Source organism: Elephantulus edwardii, unplaced genomic scaffold (assembly GCF_000299155.1).
Source record: "Elephantulus edwardii isolate Elephantulus edwardi_28Jun2011 unplaced genomic scaffold, EleEdw1.0 scaffold00090, whole genome shotgun sequence".
NCBI lineage: Eukaryota > Metazoa > Chordata > Mammalia > Macroscelidea > Macroscelididae > Elephantulus > Elephantulus edwardii.
The window spans coordinates 7,957,163-7,975,882 of NW_006399840.1; the positions used below are offsets into that span (position 1 = coordinate 7,957,163).

The 18,720-nt window shown below is 36.3% G+C and overlaps 1 protein-coding gene across 1 annotated transcript in view; it reads right to left on the reverse strand.

Annotated features, from left to right (window-relative positions):
* The window catches only part of USH2A (Usher syndrome 2A (autosomal recessive, mild)), a 1,454,174-nt gene that overhangs the window by 1,318,153 nt on the left and 117,301 nt on the right, over positions 1-18,720 (reverse strand). Inside the window, exon 4 of the mRNA XM_006890571.1 lies at positions 3,511-3,574. Coding sequence (XP_006890633.1) covers positions 3,511-3,574 — 64 coding nt within the window. The remainder of the gene's footprint in view (positions 1-3,510; positions 3,575-18,720) is intronic.

Here is an 18,720-nt window from a genome sequence, read left to right on the forward strand (position 1 = left end):
AGATTTTTCTATCAAAACCTGTTGAGCACATCCGGGGCTGCTTCTGTTTGTTGAAATATGTCAAATGGTATTCCAACAATTCCTTGGGCCCTACTTTTTGCCAATTCCTTCAGAGCAGCATTAACTTCATCCCTTATTAATTTTGGTTCTTGATCATAGGCTGTTATTATTTTTGTCCTTGTTATTGTTATATGCTGTTGAGTCGCTTATGACCCACAGCTATCCTATGTACAGCAGCTCTGAATCCTGCCCTGTCCTGAGCTAGTCTCACTAATTCTGACACACCAACCCCCATTACCCACTTCATTGTATCAATCCTTCTCATCCAGGGTCTTACTCTCCTGCACTGTCCCTCCACCCTTCCAAGCATAATGTCCTTCACCAAGGACCAGTCTCTCCTGGCCACATGTCCAAAGTATTTGAGACAAAGCTTCAAAATCTAGCCTCCAAAGAGAAACTTGGTTTCACTCTCTCCAAGACAGACCTATTTGTTTTCTTCACAGCCCATGGTATGTTCAAGACTCTTCTGGTGTTCAAGACTCTTCTCCAGAACCACAATAAAAGGTATCGATTCTTCTTTTGTCATTTCTAGTCATTGTCCAGTTCTCTGATGCATAGCAAGTGATTACAAAGATTATGGAGTGGATTGGATGCACCTTAGTCTCTAGACTGACATCCTTGTTTTTTAGCACTCTAGAGAGGTGCCAGACAGCAGATTTTTCCAATGCAATTTGTCCTCTGATATCCTGACTGCTGGTGTTAAGAGGGTTGATTGTGGTGCTAAGTAAGTTATAATTGTTAACAAACTTCTGTGTCTGCCAATTTTTTTTTAAATTTTTATGGTTTTGTGTGTGTACCAAGACTCTGTATTCCTTCCATCTTTTTCTGATGCTTCTTGGGTCAGTCAGTATATTGCTCACAGCATTTTTAAGTATTGCAGCTTGTGGCTTGAATTAAAGTATTTCAACTTGTGGCAAGTCCTTCAGCTTGAGAAATACCTATTATTTTTTCATTTTCTGACTCCAGCTCTTTGCACTTTTCATTATAATTCTCTACTTTGTCTTCACAAGCTGCCCTCTGAAATCTTCTCTTCAACTCTTTAACTTCCTCACTTCTTCATTTTGTTTTGCTTCTCAGCATTCTAGTACAATGTTCAGATCTTCTCTGACATCTTTCTAGGTCTTTTTCTTCTTTGTCTGTATCTGTAATGACCTTTTGCTTTCTTCATGGATGATATTCTTTATATTATCCCTACAGTTTATCAGTCCTTTGCTCATAGTGCTCAAGGCCTCAAACCTGTTCTTGAGATAGTTTGAAATTAAGATGAGAAAGAGTCCAGGTCAAATTTTAAGCTTTGTGCATTTGTTTTAATTTCCTTTAGCTTCAGTTTTAAATTGCACATGAGTAGCTGATGATCTATTCCACAGTCAGAACCTGCCCTGGTTTTCATAAATAATAGCAAGCTTCTCCAACAATTCTTTCCATAATGTGATCAATCTGATTCCTGTGTAGTCTATCAGGTGAGATCACTGTGTATAGTCATCAGTTGTGTGGTTTGGTTTTTTTAATAAAATGGTGTTTGCAGTGAATATATAATTAATTTTTCAAAATTCTATCCTTCTATCTCCAGTCCCATTTCTGTGACCAAGTCCATATTTTCCAGCTACTGTTCCCTATTCTCAGATTCTGTATTTCAGTCACCAATTATTATTAATGAATCTTGATTGTATGTTCGATAAATTTCAGACTGCAAAAGTTGGTAGAAGTCTTCTATTTCTTTCTCTTCAACTTTAGTTGTTGGTGCATATATTTGAATGATAGTGGTACTGACCATTCTTCTTTGTATATATATGTCCTGGCCTCATAGCATTGTACTTCGTTATGGATCTAGAAATAGTATTTTTTTACTATGACTGCAACCTCATTTTTCCTTACTTTTAAATTCCCTGGCAAGTAGATCATGTGATTGTCTGATTCAATGTGACCCAAGCCAAAACATCTTAGCTTGTCAATGTCTTAGTATGTCAACATTTATGCGCTCTATTTCTTTTTTAATAATGTCAAATTTTCTTACATTCCCACTTTGTACTTTCCACATTCTAATTATTAGTGGCTATTTACAACTTTCCTTCACTTTTATGTTTCCTAAGATGCCCCCAGGAGCCAGGTGGTATAGCACTGGTCTGTGCATTGCTGTACAGAGGTAACTCGTGGTTCCTGTGATGGTGAACACTGGGACACTGATGTGCCAAACGTGGTAATGGTTACCCATGGTGGACAGTGTTTGGTGGAGCTCCACAACTAAAACAAGCCTGGAAGCAGGAGTGGCATCCACTTCCAAAATGGCTTGCCTCCGGAAACTCTATGAACAGTGCTCAGGCCTTTCGTTCCTAGAGTTGCTATGAGTCGTCTACAACTTGATGGCACCTAACAACAACAACAAGATGAAGTCTCAGCCTCCAGTGTTATATCTAATACTCTTAATTGTCTAAGCATGTTCTATTGTTCGTAGAGTTTTAGAAGGCCTGTTATTTCAGAAGTATGTAGCAAATCCTTCTTCCTTGTCTGTCTTAATTTGGGAGCTCCACTTTAGCACAGCATCTGACAAACAAGCGCGATACCTCAAAAAACAAATGATACAAAATGAAACATACACATATATAGAACAGCAACATGCAATGACACTTCCCCAATACAAAAACTCACTGATCAATTTGGCAATTCGTCGTGGCTTTTTCACTCTTCTTCTCCAGCCCTACCCCCACCCCCACCCCTCCTGAAGCCTCTATCTAACCCATGATGGCACAGGATTTAATTACTCCTGTCTATAATCAGTGTGCTCCTCAGCTAAGATGATCCCTCGTGGCCTGCCACTGGCTCCTCAGCATGTGTCTGGGTTCTGTGTCTGCATGCTCTGACTCCAAGTGGTGCCTGGCCTGGCTCTGGGTGCCTTCAGGTCCAGCAAGTGTCTTTGTGGGCTTGGGTCTGGGAGCTGTGGCTCCTGGTGTACCCAGACCTGGTGGCCCAGTTTCCATCAGTGGTTCAAATTATTCATTTTTGCCTTCTAACCTAATAACAGTCCAGACTCTCAGGTCTTTTCTCATATATACAAACAACTAATCACTTTTATTTTTATATATTCTCTAGTAATTGGAAATTTAAGAAAGAAATTTGAAAAACAATTATAGTTGTTTATTATGTATTAGAAAATAATTCCTATATAAATTTAAACAACTGTATACAAATTTCTATAACACAAATTGTTTGAAAATCAAGTTTTCTTAGAAAAATGCTTTGGAAAAAATTCTTCAGACTATAATGAGCTACCTGATAGAGTAACAAAAGTGAATAATAGTCAAAGCCTAAGTCAAAGCAAACATAGTAAACATTAATTAGGTAATGTTTGCTAAGCTAAGTTCTATAAAGATGAAAAATGCTAAAATCTTCATGCTACACTTATTTAAGTGAATTCAGCGTTTATTTACACAATATCCTTACACATCTTTTTACCTGTTTGTAAGCACCACTGGGTATAATCGAAAATCTTGCATTCTTCCAACGAACTGCTGTAAACCTGCAAAATATGTTTGTATATATAATACAAGAAGTCTGTTTATCAATCATTGACTGAGAAATAGTTACATAAAATACTTTAAAGCCTGTAAAACATTGAAATGTACTTCTAACACAGCCCTTTCAATATCTTGAATATCTATCTGTATTTTCCTGGTTGCACATGAATGATACTAATTATCATAGTCATCTTTGTAGCCATTGCAGGATTTATTTTACTTGTGAATATTCTGGCCAGCCTATAGTCTGACCTAACCCATGGCCCTTCTCTGGAAGATTTCTACCAAAATCAAATTTATTTCTAGTTTATAAACCTACAAATCTGTCATCTCATCAGTCATAATTTGATTGTCATCCACTTTCAATTATAATTTCCACAGTATTTGCTTGCCAAGAAGTCTCCTTGTCCTGACATTCCACCCATTCTAGCTCCAACCTCCAGAGTACCTTTCCTCTCTATAGTGTTTTCTGTCCAGTCTAGAATCTCTCCAATAAATGAGCATAAATTAAAAACCTACTCTGCATAAATTCTCAGCTAATTACATAGGTCAGTAGCATCGTAGGTATTTCTCAAAATAATATCATATCACGAAAATTCTTCTGAAAGGTAAGTAAAAAAATCTATTTTATTAAAGAAGGTGAAATTTCTGGGTCAATGGATACATCCTCCTTCATTCACAAAATATGTAGTCATCTTTTGTTGCAATGTACTGTTGAGTTGGAACTGACTCATAGCTAACCCTCCAGTGGATTTTCAGAGGCAGTAAATCACATGGGAGGAGATTGCCCAACTTTCTACCATGGAGCAGCTTGTGGGCTAGGAACTCATGCCTTTGGGTTGGCAGCATAGTTCCTTAACACCAGGTGCAGAATATTAGCACCAGAGCTCCACATTTATTGATTTAGACATTATTTATTTAAGGTTTCCTATGACAGATGACAATACAACAACAAGAAGACAGATAAGCCCAAAAGCCTGGAAGAGAAAAATATAAACCAATTTTAACCTCTGTTTTTTAGTATATTCATTGTAAGGAGAAACATGTTGTTGTTGTTGTTGTTGTTGTTGTTGTTGTTAAGTGTCATTGAGTCGCAGGCAACTCATAACGACCCTATGAAGGAGAGTCCTAAACGCTTGGGTGTCTTTCATCCTCTCTCCAGGTTCATAGCGTTTCTGGAGGCAAGCTATTATGGAAGTGGATGCCACTCCTGCTTCCAAGCTTGTTTTAATTGGGGAGTTCCGCCCCACTCTCTGTCTGTATTGGGTAACCAACCATTAATGCATTTGACACATTGGTGTCAGTTTTCAGCCTCACAGCAACCACAAATTTTTATAAACATATATAAACATTTTATAAAAAGATCAGTTACTAACTAAAATTTAGACCACAAAGAGATGAAAGGGGTGAGATATAATAGTTATTAACATTTAATAATTTTCGATGAAAAATAAATTCAGAGCAATGAGCAATTCACCAGTGACCATTTCCCCAAATATGTTTATTTCTTTAACTATGCTGATTTTATTTTGTTTTGATAACAATGCTTAAAGAATATGCGAGGCTGTCATTCCATCACTTAACTGATTTTGTCTCCTTGTCAATGATCAATTGAGCATAGGTGGATGAGCTGATTTCTGGGTTCTCAACTCTATTCCATTTATCTATGTGTCCATAAATATACCAGTACCACACTGTCTTGACCATCACAGCAGTGTAATATAATTAGAGATCAGAGAGGGTGAGAATTCCTTCCTCGTTTCTCTTTTTCGGTAGTATATTGCTTATTATGGGTCTTTCCCTATTTCAAATAAAATTAGAAATTGCCTTTTCCATCTCATTGGAGAATAAAACTGGTATCTAATTTGGAATTGCATTAAACTTGTAGGCTTCCTTTGTTAAATTGTAAGTTTTGTGATACTGAGTCTCCCTATCCAAATTTTGTTGTTGCTGTTTGGTGCCATCGAGTCGTAGGTGACTCATAACGACCTTATGAACGAATAGCCTGAGCACTGTTCGTACACAGAATTTCCGGAGGCAAGCCATTTCAGAAGTGGATGCCACTCCTGCTTCCAGGCTTGTTTTAGTCGGGAAGCTCCAGCCAACACTGTCCACCATGGGTACCCATTACCACGATTGGCACATCACTGTCACAGTCTTCAGCATCACAGCAACCATGAGTTACCTCTGTACAGCAACACACTGACCAGTGCTATACCACCTAGAAGAATGTTTGACAGGAAAACAATTTGAACCTGGCCCAAGGGCTGCAGGCCCGAGGACCCTTTGGGCTTAAGGCCGCCTCCTGGCTCAAACCCTGGCCCAGCCTGGCTTGCCTTGCTCCTGGGGACAGAGCAAACCTGCACATCAAACACATGCTTGGAAAAGCACTCAACTCCAAAAGCTTGCCACGATTCCTGTGCCCTATCCAAATAGTGTTGGCAAAAATAGAAAACCATCTGCACAAAGCTTAAGCAAGACCCACATCTCACACCATATACAAAAACTAACTCAAGATAGACAAAGGACCAAAGAGTAAAACCAAAGACCATGATCTTCATCAAAGAAAATATAGGAACAATTCTAAAAGCCCTAATCAACAGGCTGAACAGAGTTCCACACATAATGAAAACCTACAAGTAGGAGAGAATAAAATAAATGAATGAGACCTTCTAAGAATCAAATTCCTATGCACCTCAAAAAATATTCTCCAAAAGGTAAAAAAGAAACTCACAGACTAGGGGAAAATATTTAGCAATGGTATAATAATTATAAATTCTATAAATTTTATATTCCTGATAAGGAAGTCATATATAAAAGTTCTAGAATACTCTAGCACCTCAACAAGGAAAAATAACTCATTTATAAAATGGGCACACAATAAGAACAAACTCTTTACCAAAAAAGAAATTCAGATGGCAAACACATGAAGTTCCAGATCACAACTATGAGACATCATCTCACCCCAGCAACAACAGAAAAGTTCAAAAGGGCAACAAACAACAAATTTTAATGAGGTTGTGTAGAGTTTAGAACTGTTATTCACTGCTGGTGGGGATGTAAAATGGTACAACCAATATAGTAAGTGGTTAAGTGTTTTCAAAACGTTGTAAAGAGAAATACCATTTGATCTAGAAATTCCACTACTGGGAATATAACCTAAAGAAACTAAAGCCACACACAAATAGATGTATACACCACATTTATTTTTATATTATTAACAATATTAAAAAATGGAAGCTGTCCAAGTGCCCATTAGTAAATGAATGAATAGAAAAACTGTTGTACATTCATAATGGAATATATTCTACAACATTGAAAAACAATGAACTTGCAAAACACTACAAAATATGAGTTTGCTTGGTAAACCTTATGCTCAGTGAAATATCTCAGCAAGAAAAGGGCAAATACCACATAACACTGTTGTTATAAAATAGGATTAACATGGAGAATTGGGGAGAGAAAAGCAAAAAAGAGTGGATAGATAATGAACACTGGATTGGAATAGATGGGAGGAAGAACTCTCTGAAAGGAATGTGTGATTAGACATTGTATGTTTGACAGCAATCTGGAAAAAGAGGTACATTGCAGAGCAGACTAGAGGAGAGTTCTGAAGGAAAGAGAAGGAAGGGAAATTGCAATAATGTATAAATGAAAACCCAACCTTTCAGTAAATCATCTTCAATCACAATAAAATAAACAAAAATAAAGAATGTCTGATGAAGCAGATTTTTAAAATGCAGTTATTTCATAATGCTATGAAAGAAACTAAAGTACAAGAGATGTCTAATAAAGGATGGAGAGAACTAGTTCAAAGAATGTGGTGGTTGTCTCCTTCAAATAAGAACTGACTCATAGTTGTAAATAATAAGGAAAGAGATTGTCCATCTTTCCTCTGCAGAGTTAGGCTAATGGGTTAGAAACTGCATGGCATTGAATTGGCAGCACAGCTCCTTGCAATTACACTATCAGTCTACTTCCCGCAGCAGAAACATCTCACAACAAAAATTAGCTTTGTCTATTTACCTCAGAAGTAGGATGAGACTGAGTAATGAAAGTACATGTATATGTTCATGAACATTTGATATTATATAGTACATTAAATAAAGACTATTTCCAGTATGATATTTCTTCAGCAACTTCATTAATATTTTCTTATCATTATCAAAAGGAAGCCAACATTCTTTTCAGCCTCCTATTTGCCTGTCTCCTAAGGTAAGTCCCTATATCTGACCTGTCCAGAAGCAGGAAACTTGACATGCAATCTAATTATCCCTTTATGTAAGAAATAAATAAAGCAAACTAAAACAAGCTAAAAATTTATAGAACTCTTGAAATTACTAACACAAAAATTTTAAACTTTATGATTAGTTAAAACTGGTTGACTGTTCACTCAGTGAATTAACTATAGAAGTAACTTGAATGGTAGTAAACACTTTTGAAGCAGAATCTAAAGCTAAGCAAGTATTGGTATGAAAAAGTCGTATTTCTGATAGAGATTAAATTAGTGACAGGGAAAAAAGAAAGAAAACAAAAAAGGAGTGATAGGCCATATTGGGCTTTTCTATCTGTAGTCGTCCTACACACCCAAGCATACACACATATTTTTATCTCCAGATATGTCTTCCCTACCATCATGCTATATGTATTCCCATTCTTAAGAAAAGTAGTCCAACAGAATGTGGAAAATATTGGCTAATATTAATATCATATAGAAGCAAAATATTGCTGAAGATAATTTAAAAATGATTAGAACAGTGCATTAACAGGGAACTGCCAGAAGTTCAAACTGAGTTTAAAAGAGTGTGATACCATGGGTATTATTGCTGATGCCATAGACAGATCCTGGCTGTGAAGAAGATTGTCTGTTTGTGCTTTACTGACTATGCAAAAGCATTTGATTTTGTGAATCATAACATATTATAGGCAACATTGAGAAGAATAGAAATCAAGCTTATAGGAAACCTGTATCTCAACAAAGAAAGTGTTGTCCAAAAATTTGACTTTTTTAATAAAGACTGTGTCATTGGTATCAGAGAAAATCTCTTCAAAAACCTACATTAATCAGATGATACAACCTTGCTTGTTGAAAGTGAGGAAGACTTTAAAACACTTGCTCTCAGAACTCAAAATCTACAGTACTTAGTGTGGTTTACATCTTAACATGAAGGGGAAAAAATCCTAACCATTGGACCTGGAGGAAAATTACTTCATTTTTCTTGGACCCCAAATCAACACTCTTGCTACCAGCATCCAGAAGATCAGAAGCCTTACTGTACTGAGAAAGTCTGTTGTCAGGGATATCTCCAAATTATTGAGGAACATTGATGTTACTTTGAAGACTAAGGGACTATTTCCTTAAATGGTTCAGTATGGATTAATTCACTTTGGTAAGGGACTTTGTATTATTGTGCATATTTTTATATTTTTTTAAAAATACAAAACTCTTGATGAATTAGCATGTCATCTTTGTACAGTGGCCATGCTAATCTTTGTATTGTTCAAACGTTAGTATACATGTTGTTAAAGTGATCACTGTCCATTTTCTTTTGATACTTCTTACATCGTTCAAGATTTTGCTCATAAAATCTTTCAATATAGCAACTCATTTCAATTGTGTTCTTCAGTTTTTGCAGCTTTTGAGAAATGCTGAGTATGTTCTTCTCTTCTGATTTTCTAAATCCAGATCTCTGCACATTTGGTGAAAAAAATTGCCTCTCAACATTAAGAAAACAAAATTTCCATCACTGGACCAAAAATCAATTTTATGATAGAGAAAAGGCTAATGTTCTCAACAATTCCATTTTTTTTGCATCTACTAGCAGCAGTCAAAAAACCAAGAGATAAGTTGTGAAAATCTGCTTTCAGGGGCCTTTCTAAAGTGCTAAAGAACATGCATGCTATTAGCTTAAAGAGTAAGTGTGCCTGATACAAGCCATAGTATTTTTAAGTATTATTCATCTGAAAGAAAAATAACAAATGTCTTTGAATTGTGATTTTTAAGAAAAGTACTGAACATCCCATGGACTTCCAAAAGAACAAACATGTCTATCACGGAGGTTGTAAAAGAAAGGTACTTCTTAGAGGCAAGGATTGTGAAACTTGATCTCACATAACTTTTGGTATGCTTTCAAAAGAAGCTAGATTTGGGGGGGGGGGAATTGCACACTGGGAAAGATAGGATCAGATAAATAGAGGTACCCCTTTCAATAAGATGTTCTGGCATTGACTGTAACAATAAACTCAAGCACATCAGAGATGGTGAGAAAGCACAGGATGGAGCAAGGTTCAGATCCATTGCTCACAGGGTCACTAGGAGTTGACTTTATGGCATCTAATACAATAACAACATTATGTTCAAGGTGTGATGGGGATACATCAATAAACCCAGACAGCAAAAATTACTTCTCTTATGGAGCATGCATTTACTAGAAATATGAATAGAATAAATTAGTAACTATAATACCATTTTAGAACATGAAAAAATGGGTCAGTATGAAGCAGTTAGATGAAATTAATATGTAATAATATGTTGAGGAAAGGCTGATTTGTTCCGCATGTAGATTGAAAAGATATGGAGATAGGATGCATCCTTTGGGTACATTTTTCCTGTTTTTTTAACAATGTGGTGTTTCCTTGCTGTATTCTGAGGGCTGCCTCCTGGTTTTGCATAAGCACAATCATCAAGTGTTCTGGGATTCCTATTCTTTTTAGAGTTATTCAAAGTTTGTTGTGACCCACACAGTCAAATGCCTTTGCATAGTCAATGAAATACAGACAGCCATTCCTCTGGCACTCTCTGCTTTCAGCCAAGATCTACAGAACATTGGCTATAATAGCCCAAATGCCACGGCCCCTTCTGAAATCAGTCTGCACATCTGGTAGTTCTCTGTTGATGTGCTGTTCTAGTTATTTTTGTATAATCTTCAGCGGAATCTTACTTGCATGTGATATTAATGATAATGTTTGAGAATTTCCCAACTCTGTTGGGTCACCATTTTTTTTTAATTATTGAGGAACACTGATGTTACCATGTTATCATTTTATTCTTCCAGTAAGTCCTATATATATGAATGGAGCTCTGGAGAAGAACACTATGCTTGGAATAGTAGATGAGATGCATTGACACAGTATTGGGGGTAAAGGGGGTAGGTGTGTGGGAGATAGTGAGATTGGCTCAATATAGAGTAGGGTTTAAAGCTGTTGTACATAGGGTGTCTGAGAGACAGCGAGAGAGAGGGAGAGAGAGAATAGAACACATTTAAATATGTGGGGGGTTTTTTTCCAGGATGGATTTATTTCTTTTATTTTATATTGGTTTGCTAACTAAACTCATATACCTTGTTTCATACTATCCTTCATTCACATTGCATTTCATGCAATCATTCCCATTCATTAAGTTTTATAAAATTGATCATCACTATGCTATGCCCAGAATTACCCAGTCTTTCCAGATCTCTACCAGATCTTTCCCATTGCCTTTACCCACCCCTCCCTCGAAAGCACCCCTCCCCTAAAAGTGTGTGAGCTTGTGATTCCCCCATGCTCATCCTCACCCCTCTGCTCTCAACTTCCCTTTCTTATATCCTCATATACATTTTACTAGTTATCTTGTTATTTTTACAATCATGGTATTGTGCAGTTTTTGGCCTTATGAGGCTAAGTTAGTTCACTCAGCTTAATGCTCTGTGGTCCCTCCCAGGGTATGTAATTTTCTAAATCACTGCTCTTGAGTGTTGAGTAGTATTCCTTCCATGTGTGAATGTATCACAAATACTTAATCCATTCTCTTGTGGTTGGACATTTGGGCTGTTTCCCTGTTCTTGGGATGAATAACACTGCTACAAACATTGGTGTACAAATCTTTTTGTGTCACCGTTCTAATTTTCTCAGGGTATATTCCTAGCAGTGGCATACATCCATCATGTTAAAAGAATTTCCAGGACTCAGTAAATTAAGAATAGGAGCAACTGAATCACTGAGTAAAGCCAACAAGCGACGGAAGTGTGTCTGAATTGTGTAAAGCATTATAGTCAGTTGTAATAACCCTATGTTTTATAAACTTTAGCTTTTACTCTAAGTGAAATAGGATTTGTTTGAAGAATTTTAGTAGACAGAACTCAGACTTATTCACAAGAGTTTAGAATACAATGTGGAAGGTCAGAGGGATAATTATCAGAGAGATCAGTTAGGAGGCTATTATACTGACCCAGGAAGAGTCTGACCAAGGTGGCAGAAGTCAAGGTATACATGTAAATGCTGATAAGTTAGAATGCACTTCCTACCATTTAATAAGGAAATATGTGCCGCAGAGAGATAATGAAATCTATTTTATCATCTATAAAACAAACGAACTGTCTTTTATGACCTTTTAAAACCATTTTAGTTTTACATTTTGGAGTCTGAACACAGAAAAACCAGTCAAAGAATTCACATGTAAAGGAATGCCATTTTTTTAAGAGAGAGATATTTTTCTAAAGGTATGTTGTTATTTTGAACCATCCAGTCTAAATAAGAGAATTATGCTTTTCAGTAGGATTGCCATAAAATAGTTCAAGGACGTGATTGTAAGAGTTTATTTTAGTCATCGCTTTGCTAGTTGCCAAATTTTAACAACACATATTCATTGGAATACATATTTGAGAAAGATATTCTTCTTTTTAAAATATTTGCATGGCAAAAATAGATCTAAATTGAATTAACTTATCAAGGAACTAGACATGACTCATACCAGAAAGATCTCATAGTTGTCTGGTTACAAAATATATAGGTGATGATGGAGAAGAAGCAGTAGTGCATTACAACATGTGGTACATCAAAATTATGCAAATAGAAAAACTGAGTAAATAAGCAAATAAATCAGTACAAAAACAGGGTTGTGATATGGCTAAACAAATAAAAATTTTCATATAAATTATATGATAGGAATGACAAATAAAATTATTTCCTTTGTAAAAATATCTCAATGAATACATAGAATGATACTACAACTAATAAGAAAGATTTTACTATTAGTTCAATGAGAGAGGAAAAAGCAATGGTGTTTTTAATTACTAGCAATGAACCACTAGAAGCTAATATTATTTTTAAAAAATAGCACTTATACTGGCACCAAAAACCATGAAATACCGGTTATAAATCTTAAAAATTGTACTAGAGTCTCAAAGTGAAAATTGTAAAATACTGAAAAATGTTTTTATAGTCAAAATATCTTGTCTGGCCACTGCCAAGATTTAACAATTCAAGGAGTGTTTATTTTTAAAATAATTGAATATTTATAATAGTAGAAGCAGTGCAACATTTTAATTTGCCCTATTTCCAGTCCTTTATCCATAGCATTGAAAAAAAGACAATCTTATACCATGGGAGGGTTGGGGAAAGATAGTTCAGCAGTCACTGGAGAAGTAAAAATAAGATCGATGCTCTTTTAAATTTCCATTCACAGCGAATTATCACTTAAACTCTTTGACTGTACATTTTAAAGATCCTCTTGCAAGTTTATCTTTATTTAATTTAATGAATATTTCCTCTATTTCAAGGAGACATTTTACTGTGGTGTTTGTTGAAAACAATCAATGACAACTGTTTAACTATGCAGTTGCCAGCAATGGCAATAACACTTAAACAAAACAAGCAAACTGGAAAAAAAAGTAAAGGAAAAATTGGGTAATGTGATGCCCATACTTTTGTTGTTGCTATTGTCTTTGTTCTAACTAATAGTGAAACCATGTGCAATAAAACAAAAACCTGCCCTATGCTGTGCTGGATGCCCAGTGACTCATATAGTCTACTGGAAGGTGAGGTAATTCCTTCCTGGCAGAACTTCCAGGGACCCTACCTGTTGACAAAAAGTTAGAGCAAAAAAAAACTAGATTCACTGGCCACCTACCAAGCTACACTGTGGATGAGGAAGTGAGGTAGCAACATCACTCAACCTGATATGCCCCATGCTGTGGAAACAAAGTTGAAGCAGCAACCCCCATGTTCCTGAGGGGAAGTTGAGGTAGCAAGCCCCAGGCAGCTAGACTCACATGATCTCTACTATTTATTGAAAGTTGAAGCAGTAGCCTCAGCATCACCTTCTTTATCGTCATCTGTTCTGCTTATGGGAGGTTGAGGGAACAGTCCATGTTCCACTGGCCACCTCATGACTTTTTCTGACAATGGGAAGGTAAGGCAGCAAGTCACATACCACCCATTCTTTCAACAAGTGACAGGAAGAAAAGGAAAGAAAGAAAAGCATGTACCCCAACTTTCCAGCATTAAAAGGCAACTACCAACAGTCATTTACTTCTCTAACCAAGCACAGACAACAAACAGATAATTAAAAGATATAGCATTAACTATCATACACACACCAGAAAACAATATAATTTAAAGAAATCTAAAAACTGACAATCTTCTGGAAGAAGCCAACAGCATCAAATCACATATTAAAAAACAAAACAAGATGTCATCCAAAAAAAAGTGACCAAAACACAGAGTCAATGGACCTCTTAGAAGGGGAAAGCCAGAGGGAACATTCTAACATAAAATTCAGAAGAACTCTGATCAAGCATCCAATGTAGTAAAGAGAAATATGAAGAACTGAATTAATTAAGCTATAAGCAAAACTCTAGAAGAGAAAAAAACAAACAAGCAATACAAAACTAACCAATGAAGTGATAGAAACCATACAAACTTAAGGCACATCAAATTCAGAATAATAAGATCAACATTTCAGAAACTATCAGCAGATTGGAGCAACAAAAGAACAGAATTGAAGAAACAACACAGAATTAGTGAAAGAGAAGATAAAGCCCTCTGAACTGATCTACTAGAGCAAACAGCAGAAACAAAAAAGGAAGTAAAATGAAAGCAGCTTAAAAATTATGTAGGATACCATCAAGAGGAACAAAATAGGTGTAATTAGAAACCCAGAACAGGAAGAAGGAAAAAAAGGCACTGAGAAAATTATGGACGAGAAACTAGAGGAAGTTTTCCCAGCTATCATGAAAAAATGACAGAATAGACATCCAAGAAGCTAAACTAAAAAAAAAATCAAATAATAGAGTTGCAAAATACACTAAAGATTTGAAAAAATAAAAACCAAGACTACAATAGTAGTTGTTGTTATTGTTGTTAATTGCCATCAAGTTGAGCATGAACCATAGCAACCCTTTGAACAAAAGACCCGAAGATTTTCTATAACTATAGCCATTTCTCAAAGCTCATAGAGTTTCTGGAGGCATATTGTTTAGGAAGTAGAGGCCACTCCTGATTCCAATAATAATAAGAAGTAATAATAACAATAATAGTTGGGGGCTTTAATATACCATTCTCAGTGGTGAGAGTAGGGGGATAACAAATAGAAAGAAATTCAACAATAATGTAGAAGAACACACTAAATAATTAACCAACTTGAGCTCATAAACATATGTTGTTATTGTTGTTGATTGCCTTTGAGTCGAGCACAATTCATAATGACCCTACTAACAAAAGGCATGAAACCTTTCTACAACTATCAATATTTATCAAAGTTCATAGTTTTCAGAGGCACGTTGTTTAGGAAGTGGATGTGACTCTTGCTTCCAAAGCTGTCATAGTATGCTATTGTTGTATGTGCCATTGAGTGGCCTGCAATGTATAGCAACCCTAAGTGCAACAGCTCTGAACACTTCCCTGTCCTGAGCCAGTCTCACTAATACAGGATAATAAGCCAATAAAAATTTGACATACATTTTTGTCTAGCATGCGTAGAACTTTCTCCAGATTACAGCAGATGTTAGGTCAAAAAGTAAGTGTCAAGAAATTTTAAAATAATGATATACTGCAAAGCATTTTTTGTGACCATGATGCTATAAAATTAGAAATTAACAAGAGGGGGAAAACATTCATTCGGAAGTTAAATAACACTCTGCTTGATTTCTGAAAGGTAATAGAAGAAATAGAAAATGAAATAAAAGTGAACTCAAAGACGTCTATAAAAAAGCCAGTTCTAAAAAAATTAGGCAGAAATATATGAAATGAAAGATGGAGAAAATTATTCAGACTATCAGCAAGACTAGGAGTTTGTTCTTCAAAAGAATCAATAAAATTGACAAAACAACATACTCTAATTAAAGTGTAAAAACCTAGACAAAATACATAAATAGTTAGAAACATACAACCTACCCAAATTGCCACAGACTGAAACACAACACTTAAACAGACTCATCACAAAATAAACCATCATAAAGAACTTCCTAAATACAAAAAAAGTCTTAAAAATTATGGTATGCTATGTTTTATGATTGTATGAAACTCAACGTGAATGTAGGGTAGTTAAAACCACAGTGTATACAAACTTTGTGAACAAATCAATATAAAATAAATTTTTTTAAAAATGAAAGAAAAAAGATAGTAAAATTTGGAAATACATAATGTTGATTGTTACATATGATAAACATAATATCATTGAATTGTATGTGTAAAAATGTTTAGATGGCAAATGTTTATGGGGATATGTGTGTTGTTACCATTGCTGTATGTGTAGTCAAGTTGGAACTAATCCATAGGTGACCCTCCAGCAGATTTTCAGAGATTGTAAATCACACAAGAGAAGATGCCCATCTTTCTTCCACATAACTGCTAGTGGATTCAAACTACAAGCCACTGAGTTGGCATCACACCTTCTTACCTGCAAGACTATGAGAGACCCCCATATATTCCAAGATACAGATATAGTAAAACTTCTACTGTAACAATTGTCACTGAATTGTTTGTAAGTCAAAGCAACACTATATGAGACAAAAGAATCACCCAAGGCTGTAATCTTTACAGAAACAGATTGCAATAGCTTTCTCCCTCTGGTAGATTAAAATCATTACCCTTTGGGTTAGCCGTGACCTTACCCGCTTTACGACACAGTTTCCTTGAGCATACATCAGGCATCTAAAATTCTTACTTTCAACAGAAATTCTCACATATGTGCACAATGGGATCCTTACAACATGTTAATTGTATAATTGTACAGGTAATAAAAAGTGAAAATATTATAACTCTTGACACTGGAACAACTAATATTTATGCAGCACTCTGATTGGTGCAGATTTATGCATTTTAATTTTGACCTGCAAGTTGACAATTCAAACCTACTCAGTAGCAACATCCAGAGCTGAAGGTTTGACAATCTGCTTCCATAAAATATTACAAGAGAAGGAACGTCAACTCTTAACTCAGAGCAACCCTCCACTGGGTTGGCCAGGGTGCATGTCTTTATGGGAGATAAGTGCCCATCTTTCTCCTACAGAGCAGTTGATAGGCTTGAACTGTCGATCCCTTGGTTAGCATTTCCCCATGCGACAAGGGCACTTTCTGGTTTCTCCATATAAGATTTCATATAAGAAAACTCTATGGAGAAGTTGGACTCTGTACCACATGGGGTCATCAGGAGTGGAAATCTGCTTAACAGCAAATTCATTTCAAAGTTAATAATTATATTAAAAAAACTTCTCAGTGAAATAACCTAGTCAAAAATATACTAGGATCTATGTACATTTTAACAGCATAACAATACTAAAATATATTATCTATAGATAATAATACATACAATATTATCTATTGAAACCTATACTTGGACCAAGAGGCAGTCATCAGAACAGAGCAGGGCAACAATGCATGGTTCAAAACTGGGAAGGGTGTACACCAGGGATGTGTCCTGTCTCCATACCTTTTCAACCTGTATGTAGAGCAGATTATCCGAGAGGCAGGGCTCTATGAGGAGAAGCGTGGAGTTAGGATTGGTGGACGATCTATCAACAATCTGCATTATGCAGATGACACAACCCTGCTCACTGAAACTGAGGAGGACCTCATGCACTTACTGCAGAGGGTCAAGGACTCCAGCCTTCAATATGGACTGAGGCTCAATGTTCAGAAGACAAAAATTCTCACTATTGGACCAATCGGTAGCATCAGGATGGATGGTGAAGAGATTGAGATTGTTCACAGCTTCAGTTCACTCAGCTCCACAGTCAAACCTTTTGGCACCAGTAGCCAGGAAATAAAAAAATGTATTGCAATGGGAAAGTCTGCGGTTAGGGACATCTCTAAAGTACTCAAGAGCAACGGTGTCTCTCTGGAGACTAAGGTGCGCCTGATACAGGCCATGGTTTTTGCAATCACTTGTTATGCATCAGAGAGTTGGACAATGACTAGGGAGGATAGAAGGAGAATTGACGCCTTTGAGCTGTGGTGCTGGAGAAGAGTACTGAATGTACCATGGACTGCCAAGAAAACAAACAGATTCATCCTAGAGAGGGTTAAACCAGGCTGCTCCTTGGAGGCAAGGATTCTGGGGCTTCGCCTGACATACTTTGGACATGTTGTAAGGAGAGACAGGTCTTTGGAGAGGGACATCATGCTGGGCAGAGTGGAGGGACAGTGCAGGAGGGGAAGACCCTCTATGAGGTGGATTGATTCAGTGACTGGGGTAATCAGGATGGGTGTGTCAGAGGCAGTGAGATTGGCACAGGATAGAGCAGGGTTTAGGGCTGTTGTACATAGGGTCGCTATGAGGCGCAAGAGACTCGACGGCACATAACAACAACAACAACAATAGATAATAATATATTAAATGAACCATTTGAAATAAATATTTGACTGTTTTTAATGGTCTAACTGTCCATTTCTAATGGACTAAAAAATATAGATTCACATGGTTCAATATTATAATAAAAAGGATCAAAACACACATGAAATTATAAATATAGATAAAATATAGGGAAGGAGACATTTAACTTTCACAATCTTTAAAAATTAACTATATCTTGACATTTCAAAGTCACAAATCTCCATTAAATGAAAAAAATAATCACCAATGTAAGAAAATGGCACATATGGAATTCTTTTTAGAAGTTTGATATTACTAACAGCGTGGGTCCAAGCTAAGACCAGGCACCAGAGAGGACCTCCACAATAGCTTCTGACACGCCAAGAAAGAAAACACAATCTATACAGGAGTTCTACGGGACACATCACCTTCCCTTCGGAGACAGTACAAGTAAACTTAAGAGACACTGAACACAGGGAAAAGAAAAAAAAATCTCTCTGACAAGCTGTCAAGTCATGGGTCGGACAATGGGACACTAATTCTGAAGGCATTTGGTAGAAGTGAAGTGGTATCCTG